The sequence below is a fragment of the Tinamus guttatus genome, unplaced genomic scaffold (genome assembly GCF_059628265.1).
Source record: "Tinamus guttatus ecotype Peru unplaced genomic scaffold, ASM5962826v1 Tinamus_guttatus_pri_ptg000643l, whole genome shotgun sequence".
Classification (NCBI taxonomy): Eukaryota; Metazoa; Chordata; class Aves; order Tinamiformes; family Tinamidae; genus Tinamus; species Tinamus guttatus.
Window position 1 is genome coordinate 250,896 of NW_028289177.1, and position 27,344 is coordinate 278,239.

At 62.2% G+C, this 27,344-nt stretch overlaps 4 protein-coding genes across 5 annotated transcripts; 3 read left to right on the plus strand and 1 right to left on the minus strand.

The window, feature by feature from the left end:
• The first annotated feature begins 998 nt into the window (after positions 1–998).
• MRPL34 (mitochondrial ribosomal protein L34) lies at positions 999–1,448 on the plus strand. The gene has a single exon (XM_010225698.2). The coding sequence runs from the start codon at positions 1,025–1,027 to the stop codon at positions 1,274–1,276; it is 252 nt and encodes an 83-aa protein (XP_010224000.1). The 5' UTR covers positions 999–1,024; the 3' UTR covers positions 1,277–1,448.
• A 926-nt stretch (positions 1,449–2,374) lies between these two features.
• Positions 2,375–8,552, plus strand: DDA1 (DET1 and DDB1 associated 1). The gene is made up of 5 exons (XM_088535762.1): positions 2,375–2,434; positions 5,500–5,580; positions 6,024–6,075; positions 6,377–6,438; positions 7,404–8,552. Exons 1-5 carry the CDS (start codon positions 2,432–2,434, stop codon positions 7,512–7,514), a joined length of 309 nt encoding a protein of 102 aa, XP_088391888.1. The 5' UTR covers positions 2,375–2,431; the 3' UTR covers positions 7,515–8,552.
• Positions 8,553–13,910: 5,358 nt separating this feature from the next.
• On the minus strand, positions 13,911–22,212 carry ANO8 (anoctamin 8). 2 transcript variants are annotated; one of them, XM_088535726.1, is made up of 18 exons: positions 22,096–22,212; positions 19,562–19,672; positions 19,350–19,482; positions 19,134–19,272; positions 18,966–19,062; positions 18,099–18,215; positions 17,890–18,017; positions 17,519–17,680; positions 17,161–17,313; positions 16,945–17,071; positions 16,820–16,875; positions 16,437–16,511; positions 16,181–16,324; positions 15,384–16,046; positions 15,090–15,281; positions 14,887–15,018; positions 14,686–14,796; positions 13,911–14,582 (listed from the first exon to the last, which is right to left on the minus strand). In XM_088535726.1, the coding sequence occupies exons 1-18, from the start codon at positions 22,193–22,195 to the stop codon at positions 13,917–13,919; spliced, it is 3,306 nt and encodes a 1,101-aa protein (XP_088391852.1). In that variant the 5' UTR covers positions 22,196–22,212; the 3' UTR covers positions 13,911–13,916. The 2 variants fall into 2 exon arrangements, with proteins under 2 accessions (XP_088391852.1, XP_088391853.1); XM_088535727.1 differs by lacking the exon at positions 16,181–16,324.
• Positions 22,213–24,624: 2,412 nt separating this feature from the next.
• On the plus strand, positions 24,625–27,249 carry GTPBP3 (GTP binding protein 3, mitochondrial). Its single transcript, XM_088535748.1, has 9 exons — positions 24,625–24,662; positions 25,039–25,271; positions 25,459–25,545; positions 25,613–25,815; positions 25,895–25,967; positions 26,038–26,181; positions 26,251–26,416; positions 26,515–26,790; positions 26,868–27,249. Exons 1-9 carry the CDS (start codon positions 24,625–24,627, stop codon positions 27,097–27,099), a joined length of 1,452 nt encoding a protein of 483 aa, XP_088391874.1. The 3' UTR covers positions 27,100–27,249.
• The last annotated feature ends 95 nt before the right edge of the window (positions 27,250–27,344 follow it).

The window sequence follows — 27,344 nt, forward strand, 5'->3', positions numbered from 1 at the left end:
GAGGGCGCTCGGCGTGACGGGCACGGCGACGTGACGCGCGGGGCGGCGTGTGGGCGCCGCAGCGCCCGCCGGACCTGCCCCGGCGGGGCCGCCCCACGCGTGCACCGAGCCCGGGAGTCCTGCGGCGGGAGAGGTTCTCCCGCTTCCTGGCGGGGTTTGGCGCCTCCGCAGCGGGGATGCGGGGAAGGGGGGGATTTTCGGTGTTTCCTCGCGGTTTGGGTGTTCGCTGCCCCCCGCACCGCCCGCCGGACGCCTGGACGTGGCCGTCAGGCGCCGATGCAGCCCGGGGACATCCAGGAGCAGCTCCCCGTGGCGGAGCGGCCCCGGGGATGCGCTGGGAGCCCCGCGGCGGCTGTGGCCCTCCGCAGCAGGACGCGCGCTGCACGTGCACGTTCTCTTGCAGCGTTTCCGCGCTCGGGGCCACTGCGGGCCCGCGGGCCGGGAACGTCGGCGGGGACAAACGCGGGGGACCCAAGCGGGGCGCCCCGCACCCCGCTCGGAGCCCGGCGGGCCGTTCCCATGGCAACATCATGGCGGCCTCCCTTGCCCCTCTAGAACTACAGCCCCCGGCAGCCCCCGCGGCGCTGTGGCTCTCAGCGCGCACGCGCATCGCTCCCCTCCCCGCTCCTTTACACGGGCTGTGATTGGCTGCGCAACGGGCGCCAATGAGACGTGGTCTTGTTGGCTGCGCTGAGGCGATGGCGGCGGTGGCGCTGGGCCGGCTGTGGCCGCGCGGCGCCGGCCGCAGGTAACGGCGGGATCGGGGCGGGGCCGCCCCTCCCGGGGCATCGGGTTCGGTTCTGCCCTCGCCGCTCTTGCCAAATCCCTAAGGGGCCTCTTTCTGTGCATTGCTTCACGAGGCCCAAAGTGCTGGCGCCCGCTGTGCTGCCTTGGGTGTCCGAGCTCTGGGATATTGCTGTGATATCTTCTCATTTTTCTCATTCTTTTCTCTCTTTTCCCCCCAAGTCTCTTTCTTCCGCAGCAAGCTGTGGTTTCGCCTTGTCTCAGGACTTTTTCAATCTTCATGAGTTCCGTGGAGCAGCCTCCAAGGAGCGGCCTCTCCCTGAAGCCTGCAGACATCAGCCAAGGCCTCGCGGGCCCCGCGTCCGCCTGGAGCCTCCAGCAGGTCCGCACGAAGGCGCGCGGCAACACGTACCAGCCCAACAACCGCAAGCGCAAGCGCACGCATGGCTGGACCAAGCGCATCAGCACCCCGGCCGGCATCGAGGTCATCCTGCGGCGCATGCTCAAGGGCAGGAAGTCCCTGAGCCACTGAGTGCTGCGGCCATGAGGCCTCTGTGTCACAGGGTGCCAAAGAATCCAGCCCTTCCTCCAAGGAAAACTGTGCTGAGCAGCAGCAACCAGCCGCGTCTTTCCCACTAGGAATGTGCAAGGAGTTGCGTTGGTTGAGGGTGGCCTTTGAGAGCTCTCATTAGTGGCTGCTGTTTGAGTGTAAAGTTAGTGTGACTTGTAAACACGACTTCCAGATAAACCTGCGAAAACACGAGCTGTAATTAAATTGGAATCTCTTGCTGCACTAATTGTTGATGCACTGTTAATAAGGAGGGGAAAGCTGGCTTGTTCTGCTGCTGTTCTCTGCAGTAGAAGCACAACTCCTAGGACACCCCAGGCAGACCCATGTCGGGGGATTTCATGGTTGGGGTGGACTGTGTTTTCAGCTGACATCTGCCGGAGCGACGCTGCCTCTTCGTGCCCGGCTTTCTGGGAGGGATGTTGGCAGGGAACGTGGCGGCTGTCGCACGAGCAGGGCTGCTGCTGCCCTGTTCCTCCCGAGCTGCCCCTGCGGAGCCGGGTCCTGCACCACGTGGCCGCGTATGTGCCATTCCCGAGCTAGAAAGGGGACAGCGGGGGCACTGTGCCAGGCAGGCCAAAGGGCCAGGATGAGAGAGGCTGAATCCTCGTTAGCAAATTACTGCAGGCACTTAACCTAACCGTGCTCAGCACGGGGCTGTGGGTCAGGATGGTAATACACTGCTAATCGTCCCCGGACTGACTTCCCCTGGCCTCTCTGCCTTCGCAGTGGCGCTAATTAACCTCCCGATTCCCGCCGCGCAATTAACACCGTCCCTCCTAATGAAGGGGCGGGCTCGCGGCCAGGACTACAACTCCCAGCGCGCCCCGCGGCCAGGACTACAGCTCCCAGGGCGCCCCGGGCACATCCGGGTCTTGCGGCCATTTCCCTCCCCCGCCCCCCGGCTGTTGGAACGGGCATTTCCTGCCTCGGCCTAACCCCGCCCTCCTTCGGGCCGCGCTGAGTGACGGGCGCCGCGACCAATAGGCTGCCGGCGTGCGGCGCGGCGGGCCAATCGCCGCGCGCGGGCGGTGGGGCGGGGCGGGACGCGAGGGGCGGCGGCGGGCTGAGGCGCGGCGGCGGGGGAGGGGCGGCTCCTCCCGGCTGGCGGCGGCGAAGATGGTAGGTGCCCCCGGCCCGAAATGGCGGCGCCGCCGCCCCGCGGGCAGCCCGGCGGCCCCGGCGCCGCACCCAGCCCCGGGTGGAGGCCGCGGCCTGCGGCGGCCCCGGCCCGCGCCGCCCGCGAGGGGATGAGCGGGACTGAGGCTCCCCAGAGGCGGGCGGGGGCAGCCACGGGGCTGTGGGGCTGTGTGGGGCGGAGGCGTCCCGAAATACGGGGGTCCCGCGGCCGGGGCGTTGTGTGGGGCTCCCCGGGATGGGGGTTTCTCCTTGCCCAGGGCTGGAGCTCGTGCAGGGCGGGGGTTCCGTGTCCCCCCGTGCTGCGGTTTCCATGGGGCTGGGGCTGTGTGAGGGGCATTGGGGGGTTCCCCACCGCACACCGTGGGTGCGGGGCCGGGACTCGCCCGGGTTGGGGCTTGTGCCCGGCCGTAACGTTGGCTACACCAAGGTGGGTGCGGGGGTTTATTAACCCCAAGGGCTGGAGGGCAGAAGGGGGCGGTTGGACCCCCCCAGATGCAGGGTGTTTCCGCATCCTCGGGTTGCACGAGGAGTTGGGGGCACTTCCCAGGCTTCTTTGTGTCCCCTAAATAGCCATTTGCGCTGGGTTTGGGGCCTTCTTGAAGTGACATCATCGTTTTTGGAGGAAGAGGCTTTTCCTCCCCGCTCTGCCAGCGCAGTAACCCATGGGGATGCCGGTGTCCCCGGGCTGTCCTCGTGCAGGCCCGGGTGGCTGCTCTTGGGCTTGTTTCAGTGGTTTTCCTCTACTTCACACCCACAGGAACGTGCTCCGTGCTGGGGTAGAGCTCTGCTTTCAGCATGTGTGCTCCAGGCCTCCTGGCTTGGAGCGTCACTGCTGCAAATCCTTTCAGAGACCAAGAATGTGACAGACACATATGGGTTGTTTGTTTTGTTTTGTTTTTTTCTCCATCTCTAGATGAGGACCCCGTGAGCGGCCTTGTCAGCACAGGAGCAGTAGATGCATCTTATCTGAATCTCCCTATTAGATCATAGACGGAACCTATATTGTTTAATTAGGTTGCTCAGTCACATTGGTTTGGTTACCCTTAGGGTTTCCCCAGAGGAAATGGGGCAACTATGCTCAGTTTTGGGAGCTGTTCCTGTTCATTTCCACCTCGAGCACTGCGTCAGCTTCGCTCTCTGGCCTGGGAACCCATCCTTGAGTTAAAGAACAGCAGAAAGCGGGCAGAGGAGCGAGTTTCTTCCTGTAACACTATACTGGAGGTGTTAGTTGTGCGATAGCTGTGTACACATGCAGTGACCTCCCGTGTCTTATTTGTCTTGTGCCCTTGGAGCAGATAAGGATCGCGTTTGCTTTGCGTGTTGTCTAACTCTGAATGTCCGGGTGTACCACTTCTAGCAGCTCCTGTGCCAGAGCGGGGCCTTTTCCTAACCTCTGGGATCTTCTCATCAGATAACCACTGGAATGTGTAGCCCTGCAGCACTGCTGTCAGGGAGGTAACCGAAAAGAGTTTTGGGGTGAACTGATGGGAATTCCTGAGGCGTCCACCAACACCAAACCCGCGTGGGTGTCCAGCCCTCCTTTCCTGTGGCTGCTGTTTGCTACTGCCTGAGCTGTGACTTATCAGTATGGAACTGATGCCCTGGAGTGACTCTGGACTGAAAAAGGGCCTGATGGTGGCCAGAGCGCTGCAGCCCCCAGATACTGTGTGAGGCGACTGGGTTACTAGTCACTAGGTTACTAGTCACTAGGTTACTAGTCACTAGGTTACTAGTCACCTTCCCGCCGTGTCTCTGCGTCGGGTTTATATCTCGCTCCTGTGGCTCCCCATCCCTCTCCACCAAGGAGTGTCCAGGTAGAGTGCGTGGTGCCAACAACGGACACGAAGGAAAGCGGATAAACAGATAAACCTGCCCCGAAGGCCGGGGGACCGGGGTGCCCAACGCGCTTGGAAAGGAAGTGTTTCTGTTGCAGCAGAGTCAGGAGATCCTCCCTTCATTTTTTTGGCTCAGCAAATCACCTATGAATGAGAAGATTTATTTCTTGGATGAGAATCCTTTGATGCCTAGTGGTGCTTTGAATCTTCAGGCGAGTGCTACAATGCCGGTAGTTGATCTGTTGAGCTAGGAGGACCTGGCGCACAGCTGGATGTCACATTGCCCGTTATGTGAGGAGGGGTCTTTGCTTGCCTTTGCTGTGAGCCACGATGCTCCAAAACATGTTTAAGCCTGGTATTCTGATGATCCCATAATGTTCTCCTCCCACCTTCCGTTTTCGCTTGCAGGAAGGAACTTTCTGTTTCGTGCTGTAGGTCTTAATTAAACCAAGAGAGCTCAGCAGGGTTCCCGCTGCTCTTTAGCACATAGCCTTCCCAGCATGTGTCTTCCACTGTTTCACTGAGTGTGATCTAGCTAGCCTGCCATCAAAACTTGGCATTTCTTTGTTGTACCGGTAGCCACTGAGGCATCTAGGGCTTTATATTTCAAAGAAAAAGCTAGGCAAGGCTCGTATGTGTGTGGTCAGGCTTTTGAGGCCGTGTGGACTTCTCTTTCTGCTTCATAGAATCATTCTTGCTCCGTGACAGAGTGTTGCCTTGGAAAACAGAAGAGCACCTGGTTTGATCCTGGGTCGTGTGCCAGGATTTCAGTCATCGCAGTAGCTGTGGCAGAGTTCAGCATGTGGGGTCGTGGTTTGTACCGATAACTTGCAGTAAATTCGTGTGTTCTGTGGTGTTTTGCCAGCAGAGCTTCCTTGTTTCAGAGCTCAACCTATTGGAGAGATGTCTGTCTTTTATGTCTTACATCTTTTATGTCAAAAGAGATTCAGTCAACAACTCTCTTCCTCAATTACTGAACTTGAGAAGTATAATAATGAGCCAAACACAGAAACTGGATTTACCTACTTTACAAAAACAGCTTTGGGTTTTTTTCAGGTATCTCACTATATAGGACCTGGCAACATTCTTTGAAATCCTGCAGTTACTTAATGACCTTTTTGACTCCTTTGAGAATCAGCACAAAGCAAGCAACCAGAATATCACCCTTTCCTTCTTCCCCTACATCTTTGTTTGTGCTCTGTCTCTTTTTAGGCAGATTTTTTGAAAGGATTACCAGTCTACAACAAAAGCAACTTCAGTAGATTTCATGCAGACTCTGTATGTAAAGCATCAGTAAGTATTGAATCTAATCTGTAACCTCTTTGTGCTTTGGAAGTAGTTTTCTTGCCCAGCTCAAAGATGCTAGAGTGAAACAGACTTTAAATGAATGTTTTGTTCCTTCAGAAATATGTGTGCATATAGCTGGTAGCTTGTAAGTTGAGATTGGCAAGAAATATTTCCTGCCTGCGTTGGTGAGGGATACGACGTCGTATCAGCCAAGCCAAATCTGTGATGTTTTCTTTCCTTTCTGTGTAATTCTTTAGTTTAGCAATAGTCTAAAAAAATGATGAATGGACTTTTTTAACATATGAAAAAGACTGAAGCTTCTCAGTATGGTGTAACAGGACAGACTGTCACAGAGCATTTGTGGTTGTGGTTAATGGGGTTGGCTTAGCTAAGTTTAAATATTTTTTTTTCCCTGTGTTTGCTCTGTAATTATTCTAATTCTCCTATAGAACAGAAGACCTTCGGTGTATCTTCCCACAAGAGAATATCCATCTGAACAAAGTAAGTCTGAAGTTTTTTAAACTTTACTCTTTTCAAATATTAAAATCTGTTGTATCTGTAATTTCACTTATTTTAAATGCCAGATCAGGTAATGCTACTGACCTGTTGCCATAGCGATTAGCCTTGGTTGTTGGGCTTTGTGAGTTTCTTTCCTCCGCCCTTATCAAGTGGTGGTGGGTCCTGCATACAGTCCTTATATTGAAAAAGGACCAGGCTGTGGCATGTGGAAGTGATGTTAATGTTGAAGCTTTAAAAGTTGTTTTTAAAATGACTTCAGCATGTTCCTCTTTTTCCTTGGCAGTCATAGTAACAGAAAAAACAAATATACTTTTGCGTTATTTACATCAGCAGTGGGACAAAAAGGTATGGTTGTCTCTTCTTAATATTAATGTCTTGTCTTGAGGTGCTGATTGTGACTGCTAGAGCTGAATGTTGTTTATAACCAAGATATTGATGATTAAAGTGATCCAGTCCTCACAAACTGCAGTTCGTCAAAAGATGAAGGCAACTCTGCCCTTTCTTTTTTTTTTTTTTTTTTCCTCCCCGTTCTTTTTCTTTCTGTTTCCATTTAGTGTTCTGTCTGGAACTTGGGAGACTTTGGTTGCCTTTCTGAGTTGCCATAGGCTCCTCTGTGCCCTGGACAAATGAGTCTCCTGTACAGCTGTACAGCCAGGGCAAAGCTCCCGTTACCTCCCAGGGCTGCTAGGAGAAGACGTGTGAGCTCGTGAGAGGCCTCAACACCAAGTGTGTTAATGAGGCTGTGCAGGTAGCTTGGATACAAAGCCAGAATTCCCATCGAGGAGCATGCGGATAAGTCCGAGTGCAGTCTCGGAAGACTAAGATTAGGATTAAGATTAGGAAGCGAGGCGCTCTGGTCTGTGAGAACTCTGAAACGCCATGTGGAATGGGGTGAAGAATCAGCCGTCGAGTGTGGAGAGCTGAAAAAATATAAGGAGCCTTGAAGCTGAAAAGAAGCTATTTGTATGTGACAAAAGCCTTCGAGATTTAGCTAAGTTCAGAGACTGAATCAGAGCAGCAGGAGGGAAAGCATCTTATTCATGTTTATGAAGTAGTCGAGATCTATAAATAAAAGATGCTGAGAGCAATGATTTGCCTTCCAGCCCTACCCTCAAATCTGAAGAACAGTCTGGAAGGAGCACGCTTCAGCTGTGGGCAAAATCCTCTTTAGTGTTTGCTAGAGTGTGTCTGCCAGTTCATCACAGAACTGTATTCCCTCCCAAACATTTGGAAAGAGATTTGTTGCTCTGTTAGCTCCCACTAGAATATAATGCTTCAGAGTCTCACTGTAGCTTTCTCTGTCCAAACAGAATGCAGCAAAGAAGCGAGATCAAGAGCAAGTGGAAATAGAAGGTGAGAATTCGGCACCTCCACGGAAAATCGCTCGGACAGACAGCCAGGATATGAATGAGGACACTTAAACTCTTGGCTTTCTCCTCTACTACTTTGCAGGCGCTTCCTGTTTTGTCTCAAAGTGTGTAAATTTTGCCCCTTGCCCCCATCTCTCACCTCTCCACTATGCAGCCCAAACCACTTCAAACTTCGTAGGAGCCAATCTATTTATTTTTTTTTCTCTGTTTTTTATTTATGCCGTAAAACTTGTGGAGCAATGGTGGAACAATTCAGTAAATGTTGTAGTATAACCTTAGTTCCTCCTTTCTAAAAACCTACACTGTCACTTTTGCAGATTTCGTTGAATCTGTTACCCAATCAACCACATCTAGCCATGGAAGCCTGGGTAGGAGATGTGGGTTATTACAGAACCTTTCAGTGCTGTAGGCTTTCTGATTCATGTACCCAGTGATATATTACCGTGGTAAACTCTTTGGATGTGCCCAGTCCAGCCATAAGTGTGGAGCCTCAATATCTTTCTCAAATATTCCGAAATCGGCACTGCACTATGAAATCATGGGTGTCATTTAGGATTATGTTGATAATAGTGTTAGTGTTGTCAACTTGATATATCAGTTGTATTCTTTTGGCCTGTACTGTGAGGGCCGCGGTTGTTTGGCAGCATTCATTATCACGTGCATCAGCAGTCATGGAGAATTCAAGTGAAAGGCGTGTTGCTTTTGTTTCTCTTAAAATCTAACAGTCTTTTGGTCTTGAGCGAACTGATATGTGCAACTTCTCCGCTGGAATAAAAGGATACCTTGATCCTATTCTGAGTATTTGATCAACAGTGTGTTTAAGCAGCAGCTGATGGAATGGAGTTGAGTAGGCACCTGCAGTCAGACCGTGGCTGATCAGGCTGGGAGTTCCTTGGCACCCAGACCTCGTCTCTGTCTCGACTGTCAGCTGTGAATAATGGTACGTTGTGTTTTCCTGCAATGTCAGCGTGTCTGGAGTGGAGTACAGGACTTACAGTTGATCAAAATGTGAGCTTCCGTGGTCTCTGTTGAAGACCAATCTCTTCTGGACTGTGATAGTTCAGTGCCTGTTGCCTGTAACCCTTCAGTGATTCTTCTGTAGGAGCCGAAATAGAGACCCACAGGTCATCTAGGTGGATTCAGAAGTTGAGAGAATAAAAGGAAATGAGCATCTTCACCTGAACAGCACGGGAAAGGTGTAGCTTAGTAATGATGTCTTGTCTGCTTTAATGTAAGAAGCTGACTTCACGCTGTGTTAGTTTAAACTGTTGCATTTATAGTTGTGTTTTTTCCTCATTCACAAATCCTAAACACCAATTCAAGAAATCGTGTGAATGTTTTTCTAGAAATCCTGGATAAACCTAGTTCAGAATGACTAGAATGGCCAAAAGCTTTGAGGACAGGGTTTCTATTATCCCCTTCACCACATTCCTTTCCAACACCACGTGTTTAGCTTTGGGGGCAAAGACAATATGAAGGGAGATAGACTGTTGTTGACGACTATATGTTATGAGGCGGAACTTTGGGAAGAGCAGGGCACAGCTCCTGTTGTGTTTTGAACTTGCACGAGGCACCAAGTTTCTCATACAGCAAGCGAATTTGACTTAAAGTTAACACTGAATAGTTTAGACCTTTCCTTCTGCCTCACAAAGTTACCTTTTTGCTGTGGCAGTAACCTTAAAAGTAATGGGATGACACTGAAGATGCCAACTATGTTGGTGAAGATAAAAATACTGCGATTTCCTTGTAATTTACTGGCATTTGCAAGAGGCCTCCTCCCAAAGTTACGCTGTCAAAAAGTGCTTTTGTGCAAAATGCAGGATGTTAACTGAAGATGCCATGTTCACATCCAGCTTCACAAGGATGTGCCTAAAGCTGAAATGGAAGAATCCTGTGAAGAGCTGTAAGACACCAAACGAGGAAGCTGGTGGTGAAGTGTGACCAATCCGTGTGCGCAGCAGAGCTGGAGCTGCAGCCTGGCAGACTAATGCTTGTACAGTGCTCTAAAGTTGTAAAATGCTGTATAGTTCTTGATTTATATGGCAAGGTCTGAGCTTTGCTGACTTCTCTGCCAGACAGAGTGATGTACCATTAAAGAGAGTTGGCAGTTCCTTCCTGCTGTAAATCCCCGTCTTTGTTCCCTCTGTGTCTTTAAAAATGACCTTGTTAAAGGAGCCTTTGATATATTCCAAGTATTTTTAGTAGGTACAAGATAAAAAGGATTGCTGTCTTTATTTTCTTCTCCCAAAAGTTGTTTTGAAGTGATGGAGCAACAAGTTTTTGAAGGGATGCAGCTCTAAGTATCAAACCGTGTTGGTTTTCTTTTGCATTGGTGGCTGTGTGATTTCTGATGCCCACAGTGGATCCTCTTACATCCTATCCAACTCGAGTGAAAGCTCCCTTCTTCCCTCCTCCTTCCCCAACCTGCTTTGCTGCTGCTGCCCCAAGTGCCGTCCTGGGGCCGTTGCACTTCCATCCTCTCCACAGCTGTTCAGTTCATGGTAAGTGTGTCAGGTTCGAATGTTGCACGGAAGATCTTGCCTAACTCTGACTTCCTGGTGCCTTAGTGCATTTAAAAAAAGGAAACAAAACAAACAAACAAGGTGCATCTTTGCTAACTGCACTGTTTGTATAATACCTAATACTCCTCTAACTTCTGATTCTCTTGTTACAAAGTGACTGAAATTTAGTGACCCTTAGGGGTTTTTTGTATATGTCTGCATAGTGGTATTTTTATTGTTTCTGTTACCAATGTATACTAAAGATTTAGTTTTTTTAATGAAAATTTGAGATGCTTGTCAGAGATGAGTATTTAGTTGCATAGTGTCTCTTTTGTCTAAAGTCAAAGCAGCAGAAATGCGTTTCTTTGGTGTCGGAGGAGGCGAGTGGCAGCCCAGCCTGTTGGGAGGCTCTGCGGAGCGCTGGGTGCCGCGGGGAGCAGCTCGGTGCATGGTGGTAACTTTAGTGCATTACCAGCTTGGTCACTGCCTTTTCCTGACGTAAAGATACACTTGTGACTGACCCGCTGGAAAACTAAAGTTCTGCTTAGCTTATTTCTTGATATCATATGGCTTTTTTTTGCTCTCTCTCTAAGAGGAAGAATAATCAAAAATCTCCTTTCTACACAAAAGACTTGGAGAAGGAAAGAGTTTGAAAGAGGATAATTCTTTATAACATGCCTGGCTTCATAGCTGTGAGCTCCTGGGTACCTGTATCTGAGCGGTAAGGTCTGTGTTCGCTTTCTGAACGGGTGGTTGGCTCTGGAAGCTTCCAGGGTTGCTTCCCTGTCCCAAATCCTCGGGTGACGGTGGCACCTCCGGCTCTCCGGCGGTTTCTGTCCGTGGAGGCTGTGGAGACCCTGCAGGCCTGGAATTCCTGGTCGGAATTCCGCGCGGAGGCTGCGCTGTGCCGGGGTCCCCGGTACCAAACCCCGCGTGGCCGGAGGAGCAGGTTCCGTGTGACGCCGGCCCGGGCTGCCGTTCGTTCAAACCCGTCACCACAGGAGCATTTGACAAGTTTTTAGGTGCATTTCACTGCAAGCAAACAGGCTTTTAGGACCACGTGGTTATGTCAGATTGTTTTTAAGTGTTTCCTCAGCCTAGAAAGGACACGAAGCATCAGCAGGGCAAGGGAAAATCCCACAATTAGGACATCATCTTAATATTTTCACTAAGTACTAGGCAGATATAGTAAGTATAATTTCAAAGTTCTTTTTTTACTCTTTTTTGGTGAGCGCCTTGACACTGGCCTTAAGGGCAAAGACCAAGCAGAAGTCTGGAGGATTTTTTTTTTTTTTAGATAAACATTGTTTTAAGCACTGTAGTTATCAACCGTATTATCACTTCTTACTTCCTGTGTTGTTTATATACCACTAACTTCACGTTGTTCTGTTCCTGTGGTTCCCACTGGCGTGTGTGTAGCAGGGAGGCTGTTTGGCTTTTCCAGGTTGATGGTGCCAGCCCGGCAGGCGGGAATCGCGGGGCCGGAGGGGCCGGGGCCGATGCGGCTGCGTCGGGTTGCGCGTTGCCTCCTTCGCCGTTGGACACACGGGAGACGCTTTTCGGAGCGGGCTGGACGCACCGGGGGCTGTTTTGGGCGCGCGGGCAGGTCCGTGCGCCCGGAAGGCGGCTGCATCCCGGCACGCGGCGGCGTTCCCGCCGGGATCGCCCGCGACGCGTGTCCGTGTGCGGCGCTCCCCGCGCGTCCCGTCCGGGAGCACGGACCGAGCCGTTGGCATCGGAGCCGTTGGCATCGGAGCCGGCGGCCGCATCCAGCCCGGCCCGAGTGGCTCCTCCGGGAGCAGGTGCTGGAAATTCCTCCGCTTGCTCCGCGGCTCCTGAGCTGCCCCGTGTCAACCGCCCGCGTCTTCCGGAGGGTCTAATGTTAGAGGAACAGTAGGACTGCTGGAATCTCATTTCCTTGTTTCAACTTCTGGAAAAAAAAATCCTGAACACTGAAAATTAAATCTTGGTGGGGAAGAGCGATTTTGTAATTGAAACATGGGAATAAAATATCAGCTTTCAAATTCTGTTTAACACCGAGTTGTTTCTTTTCTTATGCAAAACGTTCCCCAGATTTGCCCAAGTGAGACTCCTCGTGTGTGTGATGTTACATTAGGTTGCTCTAGGGATAAACGTGTTTCCTGGGGTCCGCTGGAGCTGTTGATGCTTCCCGAGTTTGGGCGGCTTCGGCCCTTTGCTGGTTGGAGCGCGGAGGTGGGTCCCGGGGTGGCAGCACCGGGGGCGGCGCTGCCGCCGCTTCGCCCCGTTCCGAACCCGCGCGTTCCCGCTGGTCCCTCCGCATCATCCGCGGCCGCTTCCCGGCCCCCGCGCTCCGTTCGGAGCAGCCGGCTGCGCAGCGCCGCCGAGGCCTGGCCGCCACTTCCAGCCTCTCTTTGCCATTGGATTTTTAGGCCGCGTGTTCCAGGCGGCCCCTCCAGGGAGCATCGGAAAGGCCCGTCCTGCTCCTCGCTCCATCCCGTAGCTTTTTCCCTGCTTTGAGCCTTGGTGACAGCATTCCCCATGTCCCCTTCCACCTTCCCCGGGAACAGGACACGGAGACCCCCTTTCCCTAAACGCAAGTGCCACGAGCGCTGCTGGGGGCGATAAATGAGCACATCTCGGACTTGCTGAAATATAACTTTATTGCATTTCTGCAGGTCTTACAAAAATATGACAAAATAAATTAAAAGGAAATAAATAACCCCCCATTTAATTTAATTCCCAAAGAAAACAAATGAAACAAAAATCAGGGAAAAAAAACCCTCCTGACTACAGTAAGTGCCGAAGGGCGAGTGCCGGGGCGGGCGGGCGCGTGGGGAAGGGCTGGAGCCCCGCGGGGTTGGTGCGAAGGTTGGTAACGAAGCTCCGTGCAGGAGCAGCCCGTGTTAAATAAGGAGGAGCCCCCGGAGGAGCGGAGCCGCGGAGGGAGAGGTGGCCAAGGAGGGGATCCTGGTTATGGGGCTGGGCTCGGGGCGCCTCCTGCCCTCCCTGCGCGTCCGGCTGCTCCCGTGCCCCTTTCCCGGGGCTCCCGCTGGGTCTCCCTGGGTTTCTTTGCCCCCATCCCCAGCATTGCGGATCCCCGCGCTCCCCTTTTCCCGGCTGTGCCCCGGGAGCCCAGCAGAGCTGCAGCCTCTGCTCGGATCCCCCTCGCTGTCCCCTCTCGCGGTGTCGGTGCCGCACGGAGCGGCGGTGCAGGACGCCCGGGCCCCCAGCGCAGCGGTGCCAGGGCTGCCCCGGCTCCCGTGCTGGCGAGGGAAGCGCCCGGCCGGGGTTGTCGCTGCGTGAAATGGCTTAGATCAAAGAGGAGAAAAGCACGAGTTTGCAGCGTCACATGAAGAACGGAAAAGAGTCGCTCGCATTGGGTTTTGTTTCGTTTTTTTAGTGCAAGAAATGTTGCCCATGCATGGAAATCCAGGCGCGCCCCCCGCCCTCGCGGCAGCCCGCTCCTCCGGCGGCGGGATGTCCCGGTGCTGGGAACGGAGGGAGAAGTTGGAGCCCCGGCAGCAGGAGCGGCCTCGGGGAGATGCAGCGGAGCGGGACGAAGCGGAGCGGGGCGCGTGGCAGAGAGGCCGGAGGCGCCGGCGGATCGGGCGCAGCGGGGCCGAGGCCGGCTCCCCCCGTCGGAGCCGCAGCTCCCGCGTGGGGCTCTCCCGGCACGGAGCTGCGTGCGGCTCCGCTGGTGCCTCCGCGGGGGACGCGCTGCTGCTGCTGCTTGGAGCATCGAGGCTCCGCTCGCGTGTCCGCGCTGCGGGATGAGGCCGGGTCCGCGCCGGAGCAGCAGGGGTGTGCGGGGACGTGGAGCAGCGCGAGGAGCAGCGTGTCCGCAGGCGCCGGCTCCCGCCGCGGCCCGGCGCCGTGTTCCCATGGAGCAGCACAGGGAGCAGCCAGGGCCTCCGTGTCCTTGGCCGCTCGGGGCAGCGAGCAGGGAGCCGCACTCGCCCCGGGGCCCCGCTCAGAGTTTGTAGGCGCCGCTCTCGTCCTCGGCCCGCAGCTCCGGCTCCTCGCGCGCCCCCTCGTCCGGAGCCCCGTTGAGGTGGGACTTGCTGGTGGCCGCTTTCTCGCCCGCCTCCGCCGGGGGCCCGGGCCGGGGCGAGGCGGTGGCCGCGGCACCGTTGCCCCCGGCCCCTTCGGACTTGCCAAAGTTGAAGAGCTTGCTGGGGTTGAAGGGCTTGGTGGGCGACTGCACCTTCTCGCTCCCCGCGTCCCGCTTGGTCTCCGGCGACTTGAGGAACTTGAAGCTGAGGAAGCCGGGCAGTTTGTTGTCGCTGCCCGTGGGGGACTGGGGCGACCTGGCCGCGGTCGTGCCGGCCGCCCCGGCCCCGCCGGACAGGAACTTGCCCTGCAGCGGGATGATCTGCTTGAGCTTCATGACGTTGTTGGTGGCCAGCAGCGAGCTGGGTCTCTTGGGCTTGTCGTGCGCGGCCGCCGCGGCGCCCTTGCCCTTGGCCTGGCTCTTGTCGGGGGCCGGGTCCTGCCCGGCGGCCTCGGGCCTGGCCTCGTCGCGGCCGCCCTCGCGCTCCTTGCGCGCCTGGTACTCGGCGTGCCGCTGGCGCTCCTCCTCCTCGCGCTTGCGCCGCTGCTGCTGCTGGAAGTGGTGCTGCGCCTGGCGCTCGTGCTTCTGCCGGCAGCGGAGAGCGCGTGGGCCTCGGGGACGGCACCGCCGCACGGGGAGGGACACCGCGGCGGTGGCCGGGGGACGCGCGGCGCCCCGCGGGACCCACCTTGAAGGCCTCGCGGCGCTGGTACTCCAGCTTGGCCATCTCCTCGGCCACCCACGCGGGGATGTCGGGGATGGCCACTTGGATGACGTATTTCAGCAGGAGGGCGAAGTGCTGCGGGCAGCGGTGAGGGCATCATCCAGGTGCCACCAGCACCCGCCACGGGGACGGGAATGGGGACGGGAGCGGGTGGCGTGTCCCTACCTCCAGCACCACCACGGAGACGATGGCTCCCTCGGGGCTGAGCCAGGGGAAGAGGCGCTGCAGCTGCCCGCACTGCGCCATCAGGTAGCAGTTGACCATGATGGCCAGGATGCCCATGGCCTCCATCACCTTCTGCAAGAGAGGTGGCAGCAGTGACGGGCTGGGGAGCAGATGCGGGAGGGGGACGGGACGCGGGGACCCACCTGCCACTGTCCGATGCTCTCGACGCGGCGGCCGAAGGGGCGCTGCAGCCCCGTGCACAGCTTGAAGGCGTCGCTGCGGATCTCGATGATGTTGTTCACCAGGGCGCACATGGCGGCCAGCGGGAAGGCGGACGAGAAGAGCACCACGTAGCCGAATTGGATGAACATCTCCTGGTAGTCCTGGAAGGTGTCCTGGCGGGGCGGGCACGGCTCACCGCGCGGCAGGGGCAGCCCGGGGAAGCGCCGGGTGCCGGGGGCCGTTCCCGTCCCCGCGCCGCGCTCTGCCCCGCTCACCTCGTACTTCTTCATGCAGCTCTCCACCTCGGCCTGCGTCAGCTGCGTCGAGTAGTCCTCCTCGGGCGGGTCGATCCAGGAGGCCCGGTTCTGCCTCCTGGCCTCCTCCTCGCCCGCCGCCGCCTCCTCCTCGCCCGCCCTCCTCCTGCGCGGGGCAGCCGCCTCGGGCGCCCTGGCGGGGCTGCCGGGCGGCCCTTCGGCCTCCTCCTCGTCCTCGCAGAGCTCGAAGACGCACGCGGGGTCCATGCCCTTCTCCACCATGGTGGGGCTGCCCTCCTCGAGGAAGCTGTCGTCCTCGGGGGCGCCGGGCTCGCCGCGCCGCTCCGCCTTCTCGCTGAAGCTCACCTTCTTCAGCTTGAGGCCGCAGTCCAGCGCGCTCTCGTCCTCCGCGTCGGCCGCGCCGCGCCGCCCTTCCTCGTCGTCGTCCTCCTCCTCCTCGGGCACGCCGCAGCCGCCGTTGAGACACGTCTTGGTGGCGGCGGGCGCGGGGGCGGCGGGGCCGCGGCGCGGCGGGCGCGCGAGCAGGCGCAGGGCCGCGAGCGAGAGCTGCCGCAGGGCGCCCAGGCCCAGCGCGCCGCGCGGCAGCCGCCCGCTCACGTGGGGCTGCGCCGCCTCCCGCACGTTCTGCACGAGCTGCCGCGTGACGAGCAGCGTGGCCAGCGTCTGCGCGGGGACACGGGCGTCACCGGCCACCGGCCGCTGCCACCCAACCCGGCGCGGGCTGAGCCCGCCCCAGCTCACGGCACTTGTGTGCCCTACTCTCCCCCCACCAGCACCAGCACCCTCCCCGCTCCTACTTTGGATACTCCCAGTCTCCAGCAAAAGCCCAGGAGGCCCTTAAGGAAGATGAGGGAGAGGTGGAGGTGGAGGAGGATGAAGGGGAGAAGGGCCTCTTTGAGCTGACGCACGAGGCTTTGGGAGAGAGAGAAGATGAGCAGGAGCTGTGGAGAGGGACAGAAGGACGGACAGAGACAGACAGAGAGAGAACGCGTGAAGAGCAGCGGTGGCGGCAGCGGGGGCTCTAGGGGTCCCCTGTCCCCGTCCCCCCATTACCTCCTTCAGCCGCTCCATGTCCTTGAGGTAGAAACCGATGTAGAAAAGACTCAGGTAGGAATTTACAAACTGGAACTGCCAGGGAGGGAGCTGGTGTCAGCACGGGTGACCAAGGGTGCCCCCAGTGTCCTCAATGTCCTCAGCATCCCCAGTGTCCCCAGTATCGTGGTGTCCCTGCTGTACCCGCTGTCCCTGGACCCCCAGCATCCCCAATGCTCCCAATGTCCCCAGTGCCCCCAGCATCTCAAGCATCCCTGGTGCCCCCCATGCCCATGGTGTCCCACAGTGTCCCTGGCATCCCCGATGTCCCCAAAGCCCCCAGTGTTCCCAGTGTCCCCAGTATCCCCAATGCACCATTGTCCCCCGCGTCCCAGGCTGCTCACCAGGACCATTTTGATGATGAGGTGTTTCTCGTAGGCACTCTGCAGCCGGTAGTTTTCTGCAAGGCAAAGGGACCGGGTGAGCAGGGCCGGGGGGTGGCCCGTGGCGCCCCCGTCCCGCCGCGCACCCATGTCATTGAGCCAGCAGGCGATCTTCTTGTAGACCTCGTCACACGCGGCCACCACGAGGGCCAGCACAATCTTGGGCAGGAAGCGCAGGACACGCGGCAGCTCCTGGATGCTCAGAATGAACTCCTGTGGGGACGGGGACAGCGGGGACACGGTGTCACCGCGGCCCCTGCACCGGCCACCTGCGGCGGGATGGGACAGAGGCAGAGACCCACCTGGAGCTGGAAGCAGCCCAGCATGATGAGGAAGACGAAGGAGAGGCAGGAGAGGCAGACAGGGAGGCTCACCAGGCACTGGAAGAGCAGCCGCTTCCAGGGTGGGTAGTAAAACTCCTCGGCGCTCGTCACGGGGCTGATCCTCTTGATGCCCTAAATGGGGGGACGGTGGCGCATGACCCCCCCGTGGGGTTGGGGACACAGGGGGGTCCCTCATGTCCCACCCCCTTCCCAAGCGCAGCCCCCACCCCCAGCAGAGAGTGGCTCTGCCCCAGCGAGTGTCACGAAGCGGCCAGTTCTCTGCCCCGAGCCGGGGCGTCTCGTGGGGCAGAGCGGGCCCAGGGCCCCCCGCGCTCACCCTGAACTGGGGCCGCGGCTCCTCGATGGACTCGGCCGGCGTGTCCAGCGTGCCCCACTTGTAGGCGAACTCGGCGCCCCGGCGCTTCCACTCCTCCAGGAACAGCGTGGCCCAGATGACGTTGAAGATGGCGAAGACCACGCAGCACACGTCCTGGCTGGTCTGCGGGGGGAGGCCGCGTCGCGCCCCTTCTGTCTCTGTCCCCGTCCCCATCCCCGTCCCCGTCCCCATCTGCACCATCCTCACCCCCAGGGTGGCCCTTTCAGGATGCGGTGGCTCCCACTCTGCAGTGAGGAGCAGAGCAGGGAAAACCCAGAGAGACGGATGGAAACACCCCCAAATCCTGGCCGTTTGCCCCGGCGGTGCCGCACCTGGTCGCTCTCGGTGAAGGTGTAGAGGATGGAGCCGAAGACAGCGGGATACACCATGGCCGAGGTGTAGAAGCCCAGCCAGGCAAAGTACATGGCGATCTTCACGCCGAAGTAGTCACAGATCTCGTCTGGGGGGCGGCGGGGACGTGAGCGAGACAGGGACCCCCCGGCACCCGCGGGGTCCCGGTGCCCCCCGGCTCGGTGCCTACCGAGCGGCTGGGCCTCGCACACCGCCTGCACCCAGGACTTCATGAGCCGCTTGAGGATCCTCTGCTCGTGCAGCGGGAAGACCTGCTGGATGACGCCGCGGGCTGCCAGCTCCGGGACTGCGCAGGGCGAGCGCCGCGAGAGCGCGGGGAGAGCGCGGGGAGGACACGGAGAGAACATGGAGAGGACATGGAGAGAACATGGAGAGAGCGCGATGAGAGCGTGGAGAGAACACAGAGAGAGCGCAGTGCTGCCCAGGCCACCACGCTGCTCCTCCCCACTGGATCAGGCCACAGAGGGACCTGTCACTGGGCAGCTTGGAGCAGCAGAGCAGGGACAAGGAGAGGGGGGACGTTTGGTGACCGGGCCACGTCAGTCTCCATGCGTGACCTGCTTTGCTGCTGGCCCGACACCCGCTCATCACTGAGGTATGGCCGGCACCTGGACACAGCCCCAGGGATGGGACACACAGGGACAACAGCCTGGGGCCCTTGCAGGGCACGTGTCCCCGCGGCTCCCAGCTGGAATGCAGTGGGTTGGCCAAGGGAAGCAGGCTGGGGAACAGGGGGCATGCACCATGCCATGCTGCAGCGTGCTGCGCCAAGGCGTGACACACTACGCAATGCCATGCCGTGCTGTGCCAAGCTGTGCTGCACCATGCCATGCCGCACCATGCAATGCCAAGCCGCGTGGCACCATGCCACACTGCACCATGCTGCAGCATGCATGCCACACTGCAGGGCACCGCACCACGCCAGGCCGTGCCGCGCCAGGCCGTGCCGTGCCAGGCCGTGCCGTGCCAGGCCGTGCCGCGCCAGGCCGTGCCATGCCAGGCCGTGCCGTGCCAGGCCGTGCCGCGCGGTACTCACTGATGGGCTGCCCCTCCAAGAAGTGGATGTTGTGCAGCGCCTCGCCCTGCTTGGCCCGCAGGTTCTCCAGCCAGTACCTGATGATGTTTTGCCGTTCCTGCGGCCCCGCAGCACCGTGAGCGGAGCCAGCGCCACCCCCAGCGCCCCGCGCCCGTCCCCACCGCCCACCTGAGAGGTGAAGAAGTAGAGCTCGTTCTCGATGTTCTCGTAGATGTAGTCCTCCTCGCAGGAGAAGCTGCGCATGCCGCCACCGAACTCGGCCTTCACGGGCTTGCGCAGCCCGATCTCGTCGGCCCCGCGCAGGAGGCTGCGGGCACGAGGGCAGGGGCTGGAGCGGCGCCCGGGGACGGGACGGGGCCCACGGCGCCCGCCGCCCGCTCCTACCTCTCGTAGGTGGCAGTGACGAAGAAGGCGTAGGCGCGCGTGTGCTTGTGGTGCCGCACCTGCACGATGAGCTCGGGGATGCCCAGGCGGATGTGGTTGAGCAGCCAGAGCAGCGTGTGGTCGTCGGTGGAGTCTGCGGGGCCGCGAGGAGGCGCTGGCACCGGCCACAGCCCCGCGGCCCCGGCCCGTCCCCGCTGCCGGCATCTGCCTACCCGGGAAGGTCATGAGCACGTCGCAGTTCTCCGTGGGCACCGTCTTCATCCAGGCTTTGTGGGACATGATGTAGCGCCCGGCCTGCAGCAGCCGCTTCCCGAAGAGTTTATCTGCCAGGGAGGCGGTGCCGGGTGAGCGGGCGATGCCGGCGGCACCGGGTGCCCGTCCCAGGCGCCGCTGCCGCCGGCTCAGGTTTCTCCTCTGGCAGGTCAAGGAGCCCAAAAAGGCCCCGACAGCTGCAGGGGAGGGCGGCAGAACAACGCGCACCCCTCCGCTGCCGGCGACGGGAAGCGGCAGGGGAAAAAAATCAAAGAAAGAGAAAAAATGGGAGTGCAAAAAAAGCCACGGGTCTCCATGGAAACGCGGGGAGGCCCCGCGCTGCGGGAAGTCGGGAATGGGGGCGGGCGCTGGGTGCAGGGGGTCCCCACATGTCCCCAGATGCCACCGAGCGCATGGCAGGGCTGGACAAGCCACCAGCCCATGGATTGGAGCTACGGGACCTGCAGCTCTCCTTGTCCTGGCTCGGCCCTTGCCTCAGTTTCCCCCTCTCGGGTCACACGGGGGGACGTGCGACAGGCCGGTGTCCCCAGGGGCCTCATGGCACCTCTGGGGTCCCCATCCAGCTGCCACCCGGCCCCAGGGCCAGGCAGGGCCTCGGGGCACCGGAAATCCTGTCCCAGCACCGCGCGCCGGGAACCGGTCAGGCTGGCAGGGAGCATCCCGTCTGCCGGGGCTGCTCCGGCCCGGAAATGCCGGGACACCCCCGGGCCCTCCACGGAGCTGCCCTGGCCTCGGGGAACGGCGCTCGCCACCAGCCCTGCCTGCGCTGAGACCTGGCAAACTCATCTCCTTGGCTGCATCCATCGCAGACCGAGACCTGGCAACTCCATCCCCTTGGGCTGCTTCCGTCCCACGGGTGGATGTGAAAGGGAGCCCTGTCCCAGCGGGCCGGGGGCGAGCGGCAGAGCGGCCGGCGCCATGCCCGGCACAAACCCGGCTTTGTGGCAGCCACCGCAGCTGCCAGTCCCGTGCCTCGGCCTGGCACGGGGGACACCTCGGCCTGGCAGCGCCCCGGGGTTGGTGACACCAGCCTGGGGGCTCTGCTGCCTGCGTGTGAATTGTTCCCACCTTGCAAGTCCGGGGAGCAGGAGCTGGCCCAGGTGGCCGCACGTGCAGCTTGCAAAATGGACCTGGTTGTGCCAGCCACGAGCAGCTCCCTACTGTGCCAGGCCCAGATATCCTGCTTTTTTCCCCCAAATCTGCCTGAGCCTCCTGTCTTGCCAGGGAGCACCCTTGTCCCCTGCATGGGGGGACCTTTGCTGCGAGGGGCCATGGGAGGCAAAGGGACCCCAGCGCGGGGGCAGCACCATGGCCCCCTCCTCGCGCATCCTCGCGGGGCCGTGCCGCTAACCTTGGCTCCCCGGTGTAAGGTCACCGGAGCTGCAGCGCTCCGGGGACGGGAACGCGCTGCCCGGCCGGCACGGAGCGGAGCCCACAGCCACACACGTCATCCCAGCCCCGGCGCCGACGCTGCCCTGCGTGGGAGGCCGCTTCCCGCGGGGACCCGAACTGGGTCACTTGCTCCTGGCGCTCCAGCGAGCAGGAGTCCCCAGCTCCGTTCCCCGCTGCCACCGCACGCAGCCTGGACCCCTGTGACGCCCCCCATGCACCTCCCTGGCACCCAGCTGCCAGGGAAGCATCGGTGAGACTGCCTGGTCCCCAGGCCGCTCCTTTGTCCCCTGCCCTGGTGCCAGGCTGGGGACCAAACCTCCACCCGCATCCAACACCCACTACCCGGCTCTGTTCCAGCCCCGTCCCTGTGCCAGGGGGCACGGAGCTGGCGTGGGGGTCAGCATGGGTCCATCCTGTTGGGGGCATTTGTGCACCCTGGGGTGCAGGGACACACAAGGACTTGGTCGTGGGGGCACAGCCCTGTCCTGGGGGGCCGGGACCACATCGAGGCAGGGCACACAGACTGATCCCAGGAAGAGGGCAACACAGAGACCCAATCCCCAGGGATCACCCCTGTCTAGGGGATGCAGGGACCAGATTCCCAGGACACTTGGAGCTGTCCAGGGGGAAGCACAGAGCCCAGGGGGGACCACAGCCCCGTGTGGGGGGACAGAAACCCGGGGGACAGCCTGGGGGATGCGAGCGCGACACGGAGGGAGGTCGGACAGCCCGGGGCTCGCAGCGCTGTTGGGGGAGACAGAGACCTCCGTGCCGAGCGGCAGTCGCCCGGGCCAGGAGCTGTCCCGCAGCCCGGCCGGGCCCAGCGACATCCGCATTGAGCCGCAGGGAGCGGCCCCCCCGCTGCCGCCGCCCGCAGCCCGCGGCCCGGGACCGACACGGGGGCCGAAACCGCAACCGACACCGGCAGCGACACCGCGATCGACACCGGGAGCGACGCGGGATCGGGGAGCCGCGCCCGGGCCGGCTCGCACCGCGGTGGAGAGGGGGGAACCCGCGCCCGGTTCCCGGTGCCACCCCCGTCCCCCGCCCCGGTGTCCCCCCTCCGCCGGGTGCCACGTACCCAGCACGCCGGCCGGGGCCGCGGGCTCCGCTCGCTCCTCGGCGGCCGGGGCCCGGCGGGGCCGCTCGGCCTCCTGCGCTGCCGCCGCGGGCTCGGGCATGGCGGGGGCCTGCGGGGGCTGCGGGGGCTCCTCGCCGCGCCGGGGGCCACCGCATGGGGCCGCCGGGCTGCGGGCGCGGGGCCGCTGCCGCCCGAGCCGCCGCCGCCGCTGCCGCCGCTGCCGCCGCCGCCGCCGGGAGGAGGGGACAAAGCGGCCGAGCGCCGCTCCCGGCCCCTTTAATTTTCTGCTGGGCCGCCCGCTCCCCAGCGCCCGCCGGCGACGGCCGCGGGGCCCAGGCGTCCGGGCTGCGTCCCTCCCCCTGCCCCCCCCCCCAAGGATGGTCTGGGGGTGAGAGAGAAGGGGAGCAGCCGTCCTGCTCCCCCCATCCGGCCCGATCCTCTGAGAGGAGCTGGGGGATCCCGGGCGGCAGCCGCCCCCCGCCCCAGCACCCATGTCCTCACCATGTCCCCATGTCCCCCTCTCTGGATGCACCCCCTGCCCCCGAGGTGTTCCTGCATCCCCTGTCCTGGTGGTCCCTCCTTGCCCCTCATCCAGATGCCCCCCAGGGGGTCCATGTTCCCCTTCCCAACCAGTCCCTTCCCACCGCCCCAAATTCCCATCACTGCCCCCATGTACCTTTCCCCTCCCCAACCCCATGCCCCCCCGCCATGCCCCCCCCCCCCCGGGTCAGGGTGTTATTTCAGGCACGCCAGGCGGGCACGATGGCACGCAGGGAACCCGACCTGGGCTACACAGTGTCCCGCTGACCTTTCCGAGCCCTCCTGCGGCCCCTGCCCTACGCCCAGCCCCGGGGGGAGGACACGGGGGGATATGGAGGGGACCCCGCGCAGCCCCTCGCAGGCTCCGCAGCGCACAGGGCCCTGTGTCCCCCACGGCAGTGCGGGTGTCAGAGAGAGCAGGAGCCCCTGCGCCCTGCGTCTCACTTGGTCCCCAAAGCGCCACTGCCTGCCATGGCTATTTTGGGGCAGCCCCTGGGTGACAGCAGTGACAGCCACAACAGACGAGGACACAAGGACTCGCCCCTCCCCCTGTGGGGCCACCAGCCCAAATCCTCCATAGTCACCACCCGGGGTGGGGGAGGGGGGGGGGCTGTGTTCGGGGTGCCCAGGACCCTCTGGTGACACGGAGCAGCCTGGACCCCACTGTCCTCCCCCAGGGCAGAGGTTGTGCAAGGGGAAAGCTCCAGAGGGGAGAAAAGGAGGGAGGGGATCCGGACTGGCTCCCGTAGCTGGAATTGGCCTGAGGAGGGTGGGCAGGGGGGGTGTCCCCAGGGCTGCGTGTGGCAGGGGGTGCACGAGAGGTGTGATGCAACCTGCCCAGGAACCCCCTGGAGCGGCCTCCAGGCCAGGAGCTGCCCCCGGGATGCTCTTTGCTGCAGTCTCTGCCCCGTCTCCTCCCGGCCATCCGCGTGCAGGGGGCTCGTGGTGGGGACCAGGGCGGGTGGCTGGAGCCGGCAGCGTTCCCAGCATCCCCACGCGGACGGCGCTCGCTCCTCCCCACTCCCAGCGCCTTTGTCTGCATGGGCCTCCCCCTCCACTGTGTGTCCCCATGTCCCCGCGAGGCCTGTGGGCTGCACAGCCCTGGCACCACGTGCTGGGCGCCCATAGCGAGTGAGCCCGAGCCCCAGCGTCCTCCGGAGCCTCCCGGTGTGCCGCGGTGCCTCCCCGTGTCCAGGACATTTCTGTGCTTCACGGAGCGGCACCACAGCAGGAGGCTGCGAGCCCCATGCTGATGCCACCGTTCCCAGGGCCAGAGCACCCCCGGGCCTCAGCGGCCTCCTGCCCCAGAGCCAAGCGGCCCCCAGTGCTGGGAACCCTGGCCGGGAGGGGTGGGCACAGGGACGGGGTGTCCAAATCCTGCAGGAGCTTCCCATGTGGGACCAGCGCAGGGGACACTGCCAGGCGCTGCAGTGGCTGTTGGCCAGGGATGAGGGACTGAGCGGGGGCACCATGGTGCACGTAGCTGCTGTCCCCCCACTCCCACCCAAACCCAGGTTTGGAGGCGAACGGGGCTGGAAGTTGTCTTTACGGTGCAGAACAGGCCCTGCCACATGACCGCAGCCCTGCTAGGTGGTGGCTGGCGGCTGCGAGTGTCCCGTTCCCAGGGAGGTGACAGCAAAGCCACATGCCCTGGCCTGCCACGCTGCGACCCAAATAGCTCCAGCACCTCGGGAGCGGGGACCGAGCACCCCCGGGGGGTGGGCCGGGACGGAGGCAGCGGCGGAGGCCGCCGGGGCGAGCGCAGCGCTGCGGGGACAACGCGGCGACAAGGGGACCCGCGCCGCGCACGCCGCCGGGCGGAAGCACTGCGCCCCTGCGCTGCGCAGCCTCAGGAGGCGTGATGTCAGCCGCGCGTCCTGACCAATCAGAGAGGAAATAGGCATAAAGCCCGCCCCTCTCGGCAGCGCTGGCCAATGAGTGCGCGGGGGGAGCTGCTCGGCCCGAGGCTGCCGCGAGTGCCCGGGGCCCATGGCGCTGCGGAGGGCGCTGAGCGCGGCGGGCGGCGGGTGAGGGGACCGGGCTGGGGGAAGGAGGGGAGGAAAAGCGGGGTGCCCCGGGGTGGGGGCTGCGTGGGGACAGCGGGCAGGGGGGGCCCCAAGGTCGGTGCAGCCCGGCAGGGGGTGGGGGATGTCCCTGGGGTGCACGGGGGTGCACGGGGTTTGCATCCTGCAGTCAGGGCGCAGTGGAGGCACCTTGGGGCGGGGGGCTTGTGCATGGGGCACAGGGTGCCCGTGCGCCCTGCCTGCCCCCAGGGCCGCGGGGGTGCACAGGGGGGCTGCACAGCTGCAGCTCCATGGGATGCGCTGGCAGCGGGGTGCATCCCTGCACCCCTTTGGGATGCGGGAGGGGAGCCCCCCGACCCCCTGCTTTTCCGCCCCGCAGGCGGCGGCACCTCTGCGCAGCAGCGCACGGCGACACCGTCTTCGCTGTGTCCTCGGGCCACGGCAAGTGCGGCGTGGCCGTGATCCGCGCCAGCGGGCCGGGCTGCCGCGCGGCCCTGCAGAGCCTCACCGGGCGCCCCGCTCCCCCGCCGCCCCGCGTGCTGGCCCTGCGGCGCATCCGTGACCCGGCCACCGACGAGCCCCTCGACCGCGGCCTCGTCGCCTGGTTCCCGGGTGAGAGATGAGGGGGTCAGTGCCAAGACGGGGACCCCAGTGGCCACCATGGGGCTGGTCCCGGCTTGCACAGACCCTTGCAGCACGACTGCCTGCTGGGTGGGCGCCGTTTGCAGCCCACCGAATTGCATAGTCCCTGGGGGGCTCCTGGGGTGCTGCCCGTCCCCAGCACGCGGGTGCTTCGCAGGGCCCCAGAGCTTCACCGGGGAGGACTGCTGCGAGCTGCACGTGCACGGCGGGCCGGCCGTGGTGAGCGGCGTGCTGCAGGCGCTGGGTAAGGAGCCGGTGCCGCGGAGCCGCGGGTGACGGAGCGCGCGGCGGCTCACGTGGGCGGCTTGCAGGGCGCCTGCCCGGCCTGCGTCCTGCCGAGCCGGGCGAGTTCTCCCGCCGAGCCTTCCACAACGGGAAGCTGGACCTGACGGCGGCCGAGGGGCTGGCCGACCTGGTGCAGGCGGAGACGGAGGCGCAGCGGCGGCAAGCGCTGCGCCAGATGGACGGCGAGCTGGGCCGGCTCTACCAGCGCTGGAGCGACTCGCTCACCCAGGCAAGGGCGCCAGGGCCAGCGGGATGCTGGGGACCTGCTGCCACCCCCCAGCGTGTGGCTGAGCCGCTCGTCCTCCCAGGCGCTGGCCCACATTGAAGCCTACATTGACTTCAGTGAGGATGACAACGTGGAGGAAGATGTGCTGTCACGAGGTGAGGGTGGCAGGGGACGGGGTGGGCCTGCCCAGCGCTGGCAGCCCCTGTCACCGCCGTTGTCCCGCAGTGGCCGAGGCCGTGCGGGCGCTGGAGCAGGAGGTGGGCGCCCACCTGCGGGACGGGCGCCGTGGGGAGCTCCTCCGCAGCGGCGTCCGCGTCGTCATCGCCGGCCCCCCCAACGTGGGCAAGAGCAGCCTGCTCAACCTGCTGGGTGAGTGAGTGGGGCTGCGAGGGGGGCGCGGGGCCCCCGGCATCGCCCCTGAGCCGCGTCCTCGTGCAGCGCGGCGGCCGGTGGCCATCGTGTCCCCCGTGGCCGGGACCACGCGGGACGTGGTGGAGCTGTCGCTGAACGTGGGCGGCTACCCGGTGGTGCTGAGCGACACGGCCGGGCTGCGGAGCACCCGCGACCCCGTGGAGCGCGAGGGCGTGAGCCGGGCGCAGGAGCGGTGAGGGCGCCGGCGCTGCCCCCGGGGCCACCGTGGGCTCGTCCCGCGCCGCATCCCTCCCCTCCACGTGCCACGTCCTTCCCGCTTGCCCCTCGCAGGCTGCAGCAAGCGGACCTGGTGCTGGCGGTGCTGGACGCCGGCACGGCAGAGCCGGGGGGTCTCGGTGCCGCCCTGGGGGCCGTGCTGCCCCCGGGCCCCCCCAGGCCCTGCGTGCTGGTGCTCAACAAGGTGGACTTGCTGGCGGGGGACAGCGCGGGGACGCTGCGGGCCGCCTGTGCCCGGCCGGGGCTGCCCCCCGCAGCCCTGCTCTCCTGCAGGACGGGCGAGGGGCTGCCCGCGCTGCTGCAGCTGCTGCGGCAGCACCTGGAGCGCCTGTGAGTGCCACCGTGGGGACGGGCTGGCCCAGGGCAATGGGGGCCGGGCCCTGCAGCCACCTCTCCCCCCGGCCCAGGTGCGGGGACCCGGGGGCCGGCTCGCCCAGCCTCACGCAGAGCCGCCACGGCCACCACCTGCGCGCCTGCCTGGCCGCGCTGGCCCGTTACCGCGGGGCTCGCGGCGCCGACGTGGCGCTGGCCGCCGAGGAGCTGCGCCTGGCGCGGCGGCACCTGGGCCGCATCACGGGCCACGTGGGCGCCGAGGACGTCCTGGACATCATCTTCAGGGACTTCTGCGTGGGCAAGTGATGGCCCCCCCGCCCCGCTGCTCCCATTAAACCCCAGTGCCTTCAGCTGCATCCGTGCCCTGCCGTCACGCTCCCCGGGCGCTCAGGGGACGTTTCCTGAGCCCCAGCCTTGGAAAAATCCAACTGCTGCAGCGTTTCCGGGCGGGAGGATAAACACAGACGGGGAGAGTCTGCAAGGGGAGACGCCGGCCCCGCTGGCTCCCCCTGAGCCGGCTCAGGTGTTCCCAGATGTCCAGGTGCCCCCGG

Coding starts and splice junctions, on each gene's coding strand:
- MRPL34 (XM_010225698.2), top strand. CDS start 1,025: ATGAGTTCCGTGGAGCAGCCTCCAAGGAGCGGCCTCTCCCTGAAGCCT.
- DDA1 (XM_088535762.1), top strand. Junction 5,581..6,023: donor ACTCTGTATGTAAAGCATCA/GTAAGTATTGAA, acceptor ATTCTCCTATAG/AACAGAAGACCTTCGGTGTA. Junction 6,076..6,376: donor AGAATATCCATCTGAACAAA/GTAAGTCTGAAG, acceptor TTTCCTTGGCAG/TCATAGTAACAGAAAAAACA.
- ANO8 (XM_088535726.1), bottom strand. CDS start 22,195: ATGCCCGAGCCCGCGGCGGCAGCGCAGGAGGCCGAGCGGCCCCGCCGG. Junction 16,876..16,944: donor CTGCTGGCTCAATGACATGG/GTGCGCGGCGGG, acceptor TTTGCCTTGCAG/AAAACTACCGGCTGCAGAGT. Junction 14,583..14,685: donor AGCGCCGCGAGGCCTTCAAG/GTGGGTCCCGCG, acceptor CGCTGCCGGCAG/AAGCACGAGCGCCAGGCGCA.
- GTPBP3 (XM_088535748.1), top strand. CDS start 24,625: ATGGCGCTGCGGAGGGCGCTGAGCGCGGCGGGCGGCGG. Junction 25,816..25,894: donor GGAGCGACTCGCTCACCCAG/GCAAGGGCGCCA, acceptor TCGTCCTCCCAG/GCGCTGGCCCACATTGAAGC. Junction 26,791..26,867: donor CGGCAGCACCTGGAGCGCCT/GTGAGTGCCACC, acceptor CCCCCGGCCCAG/GTGCGGGGACCCGGGGGCCG.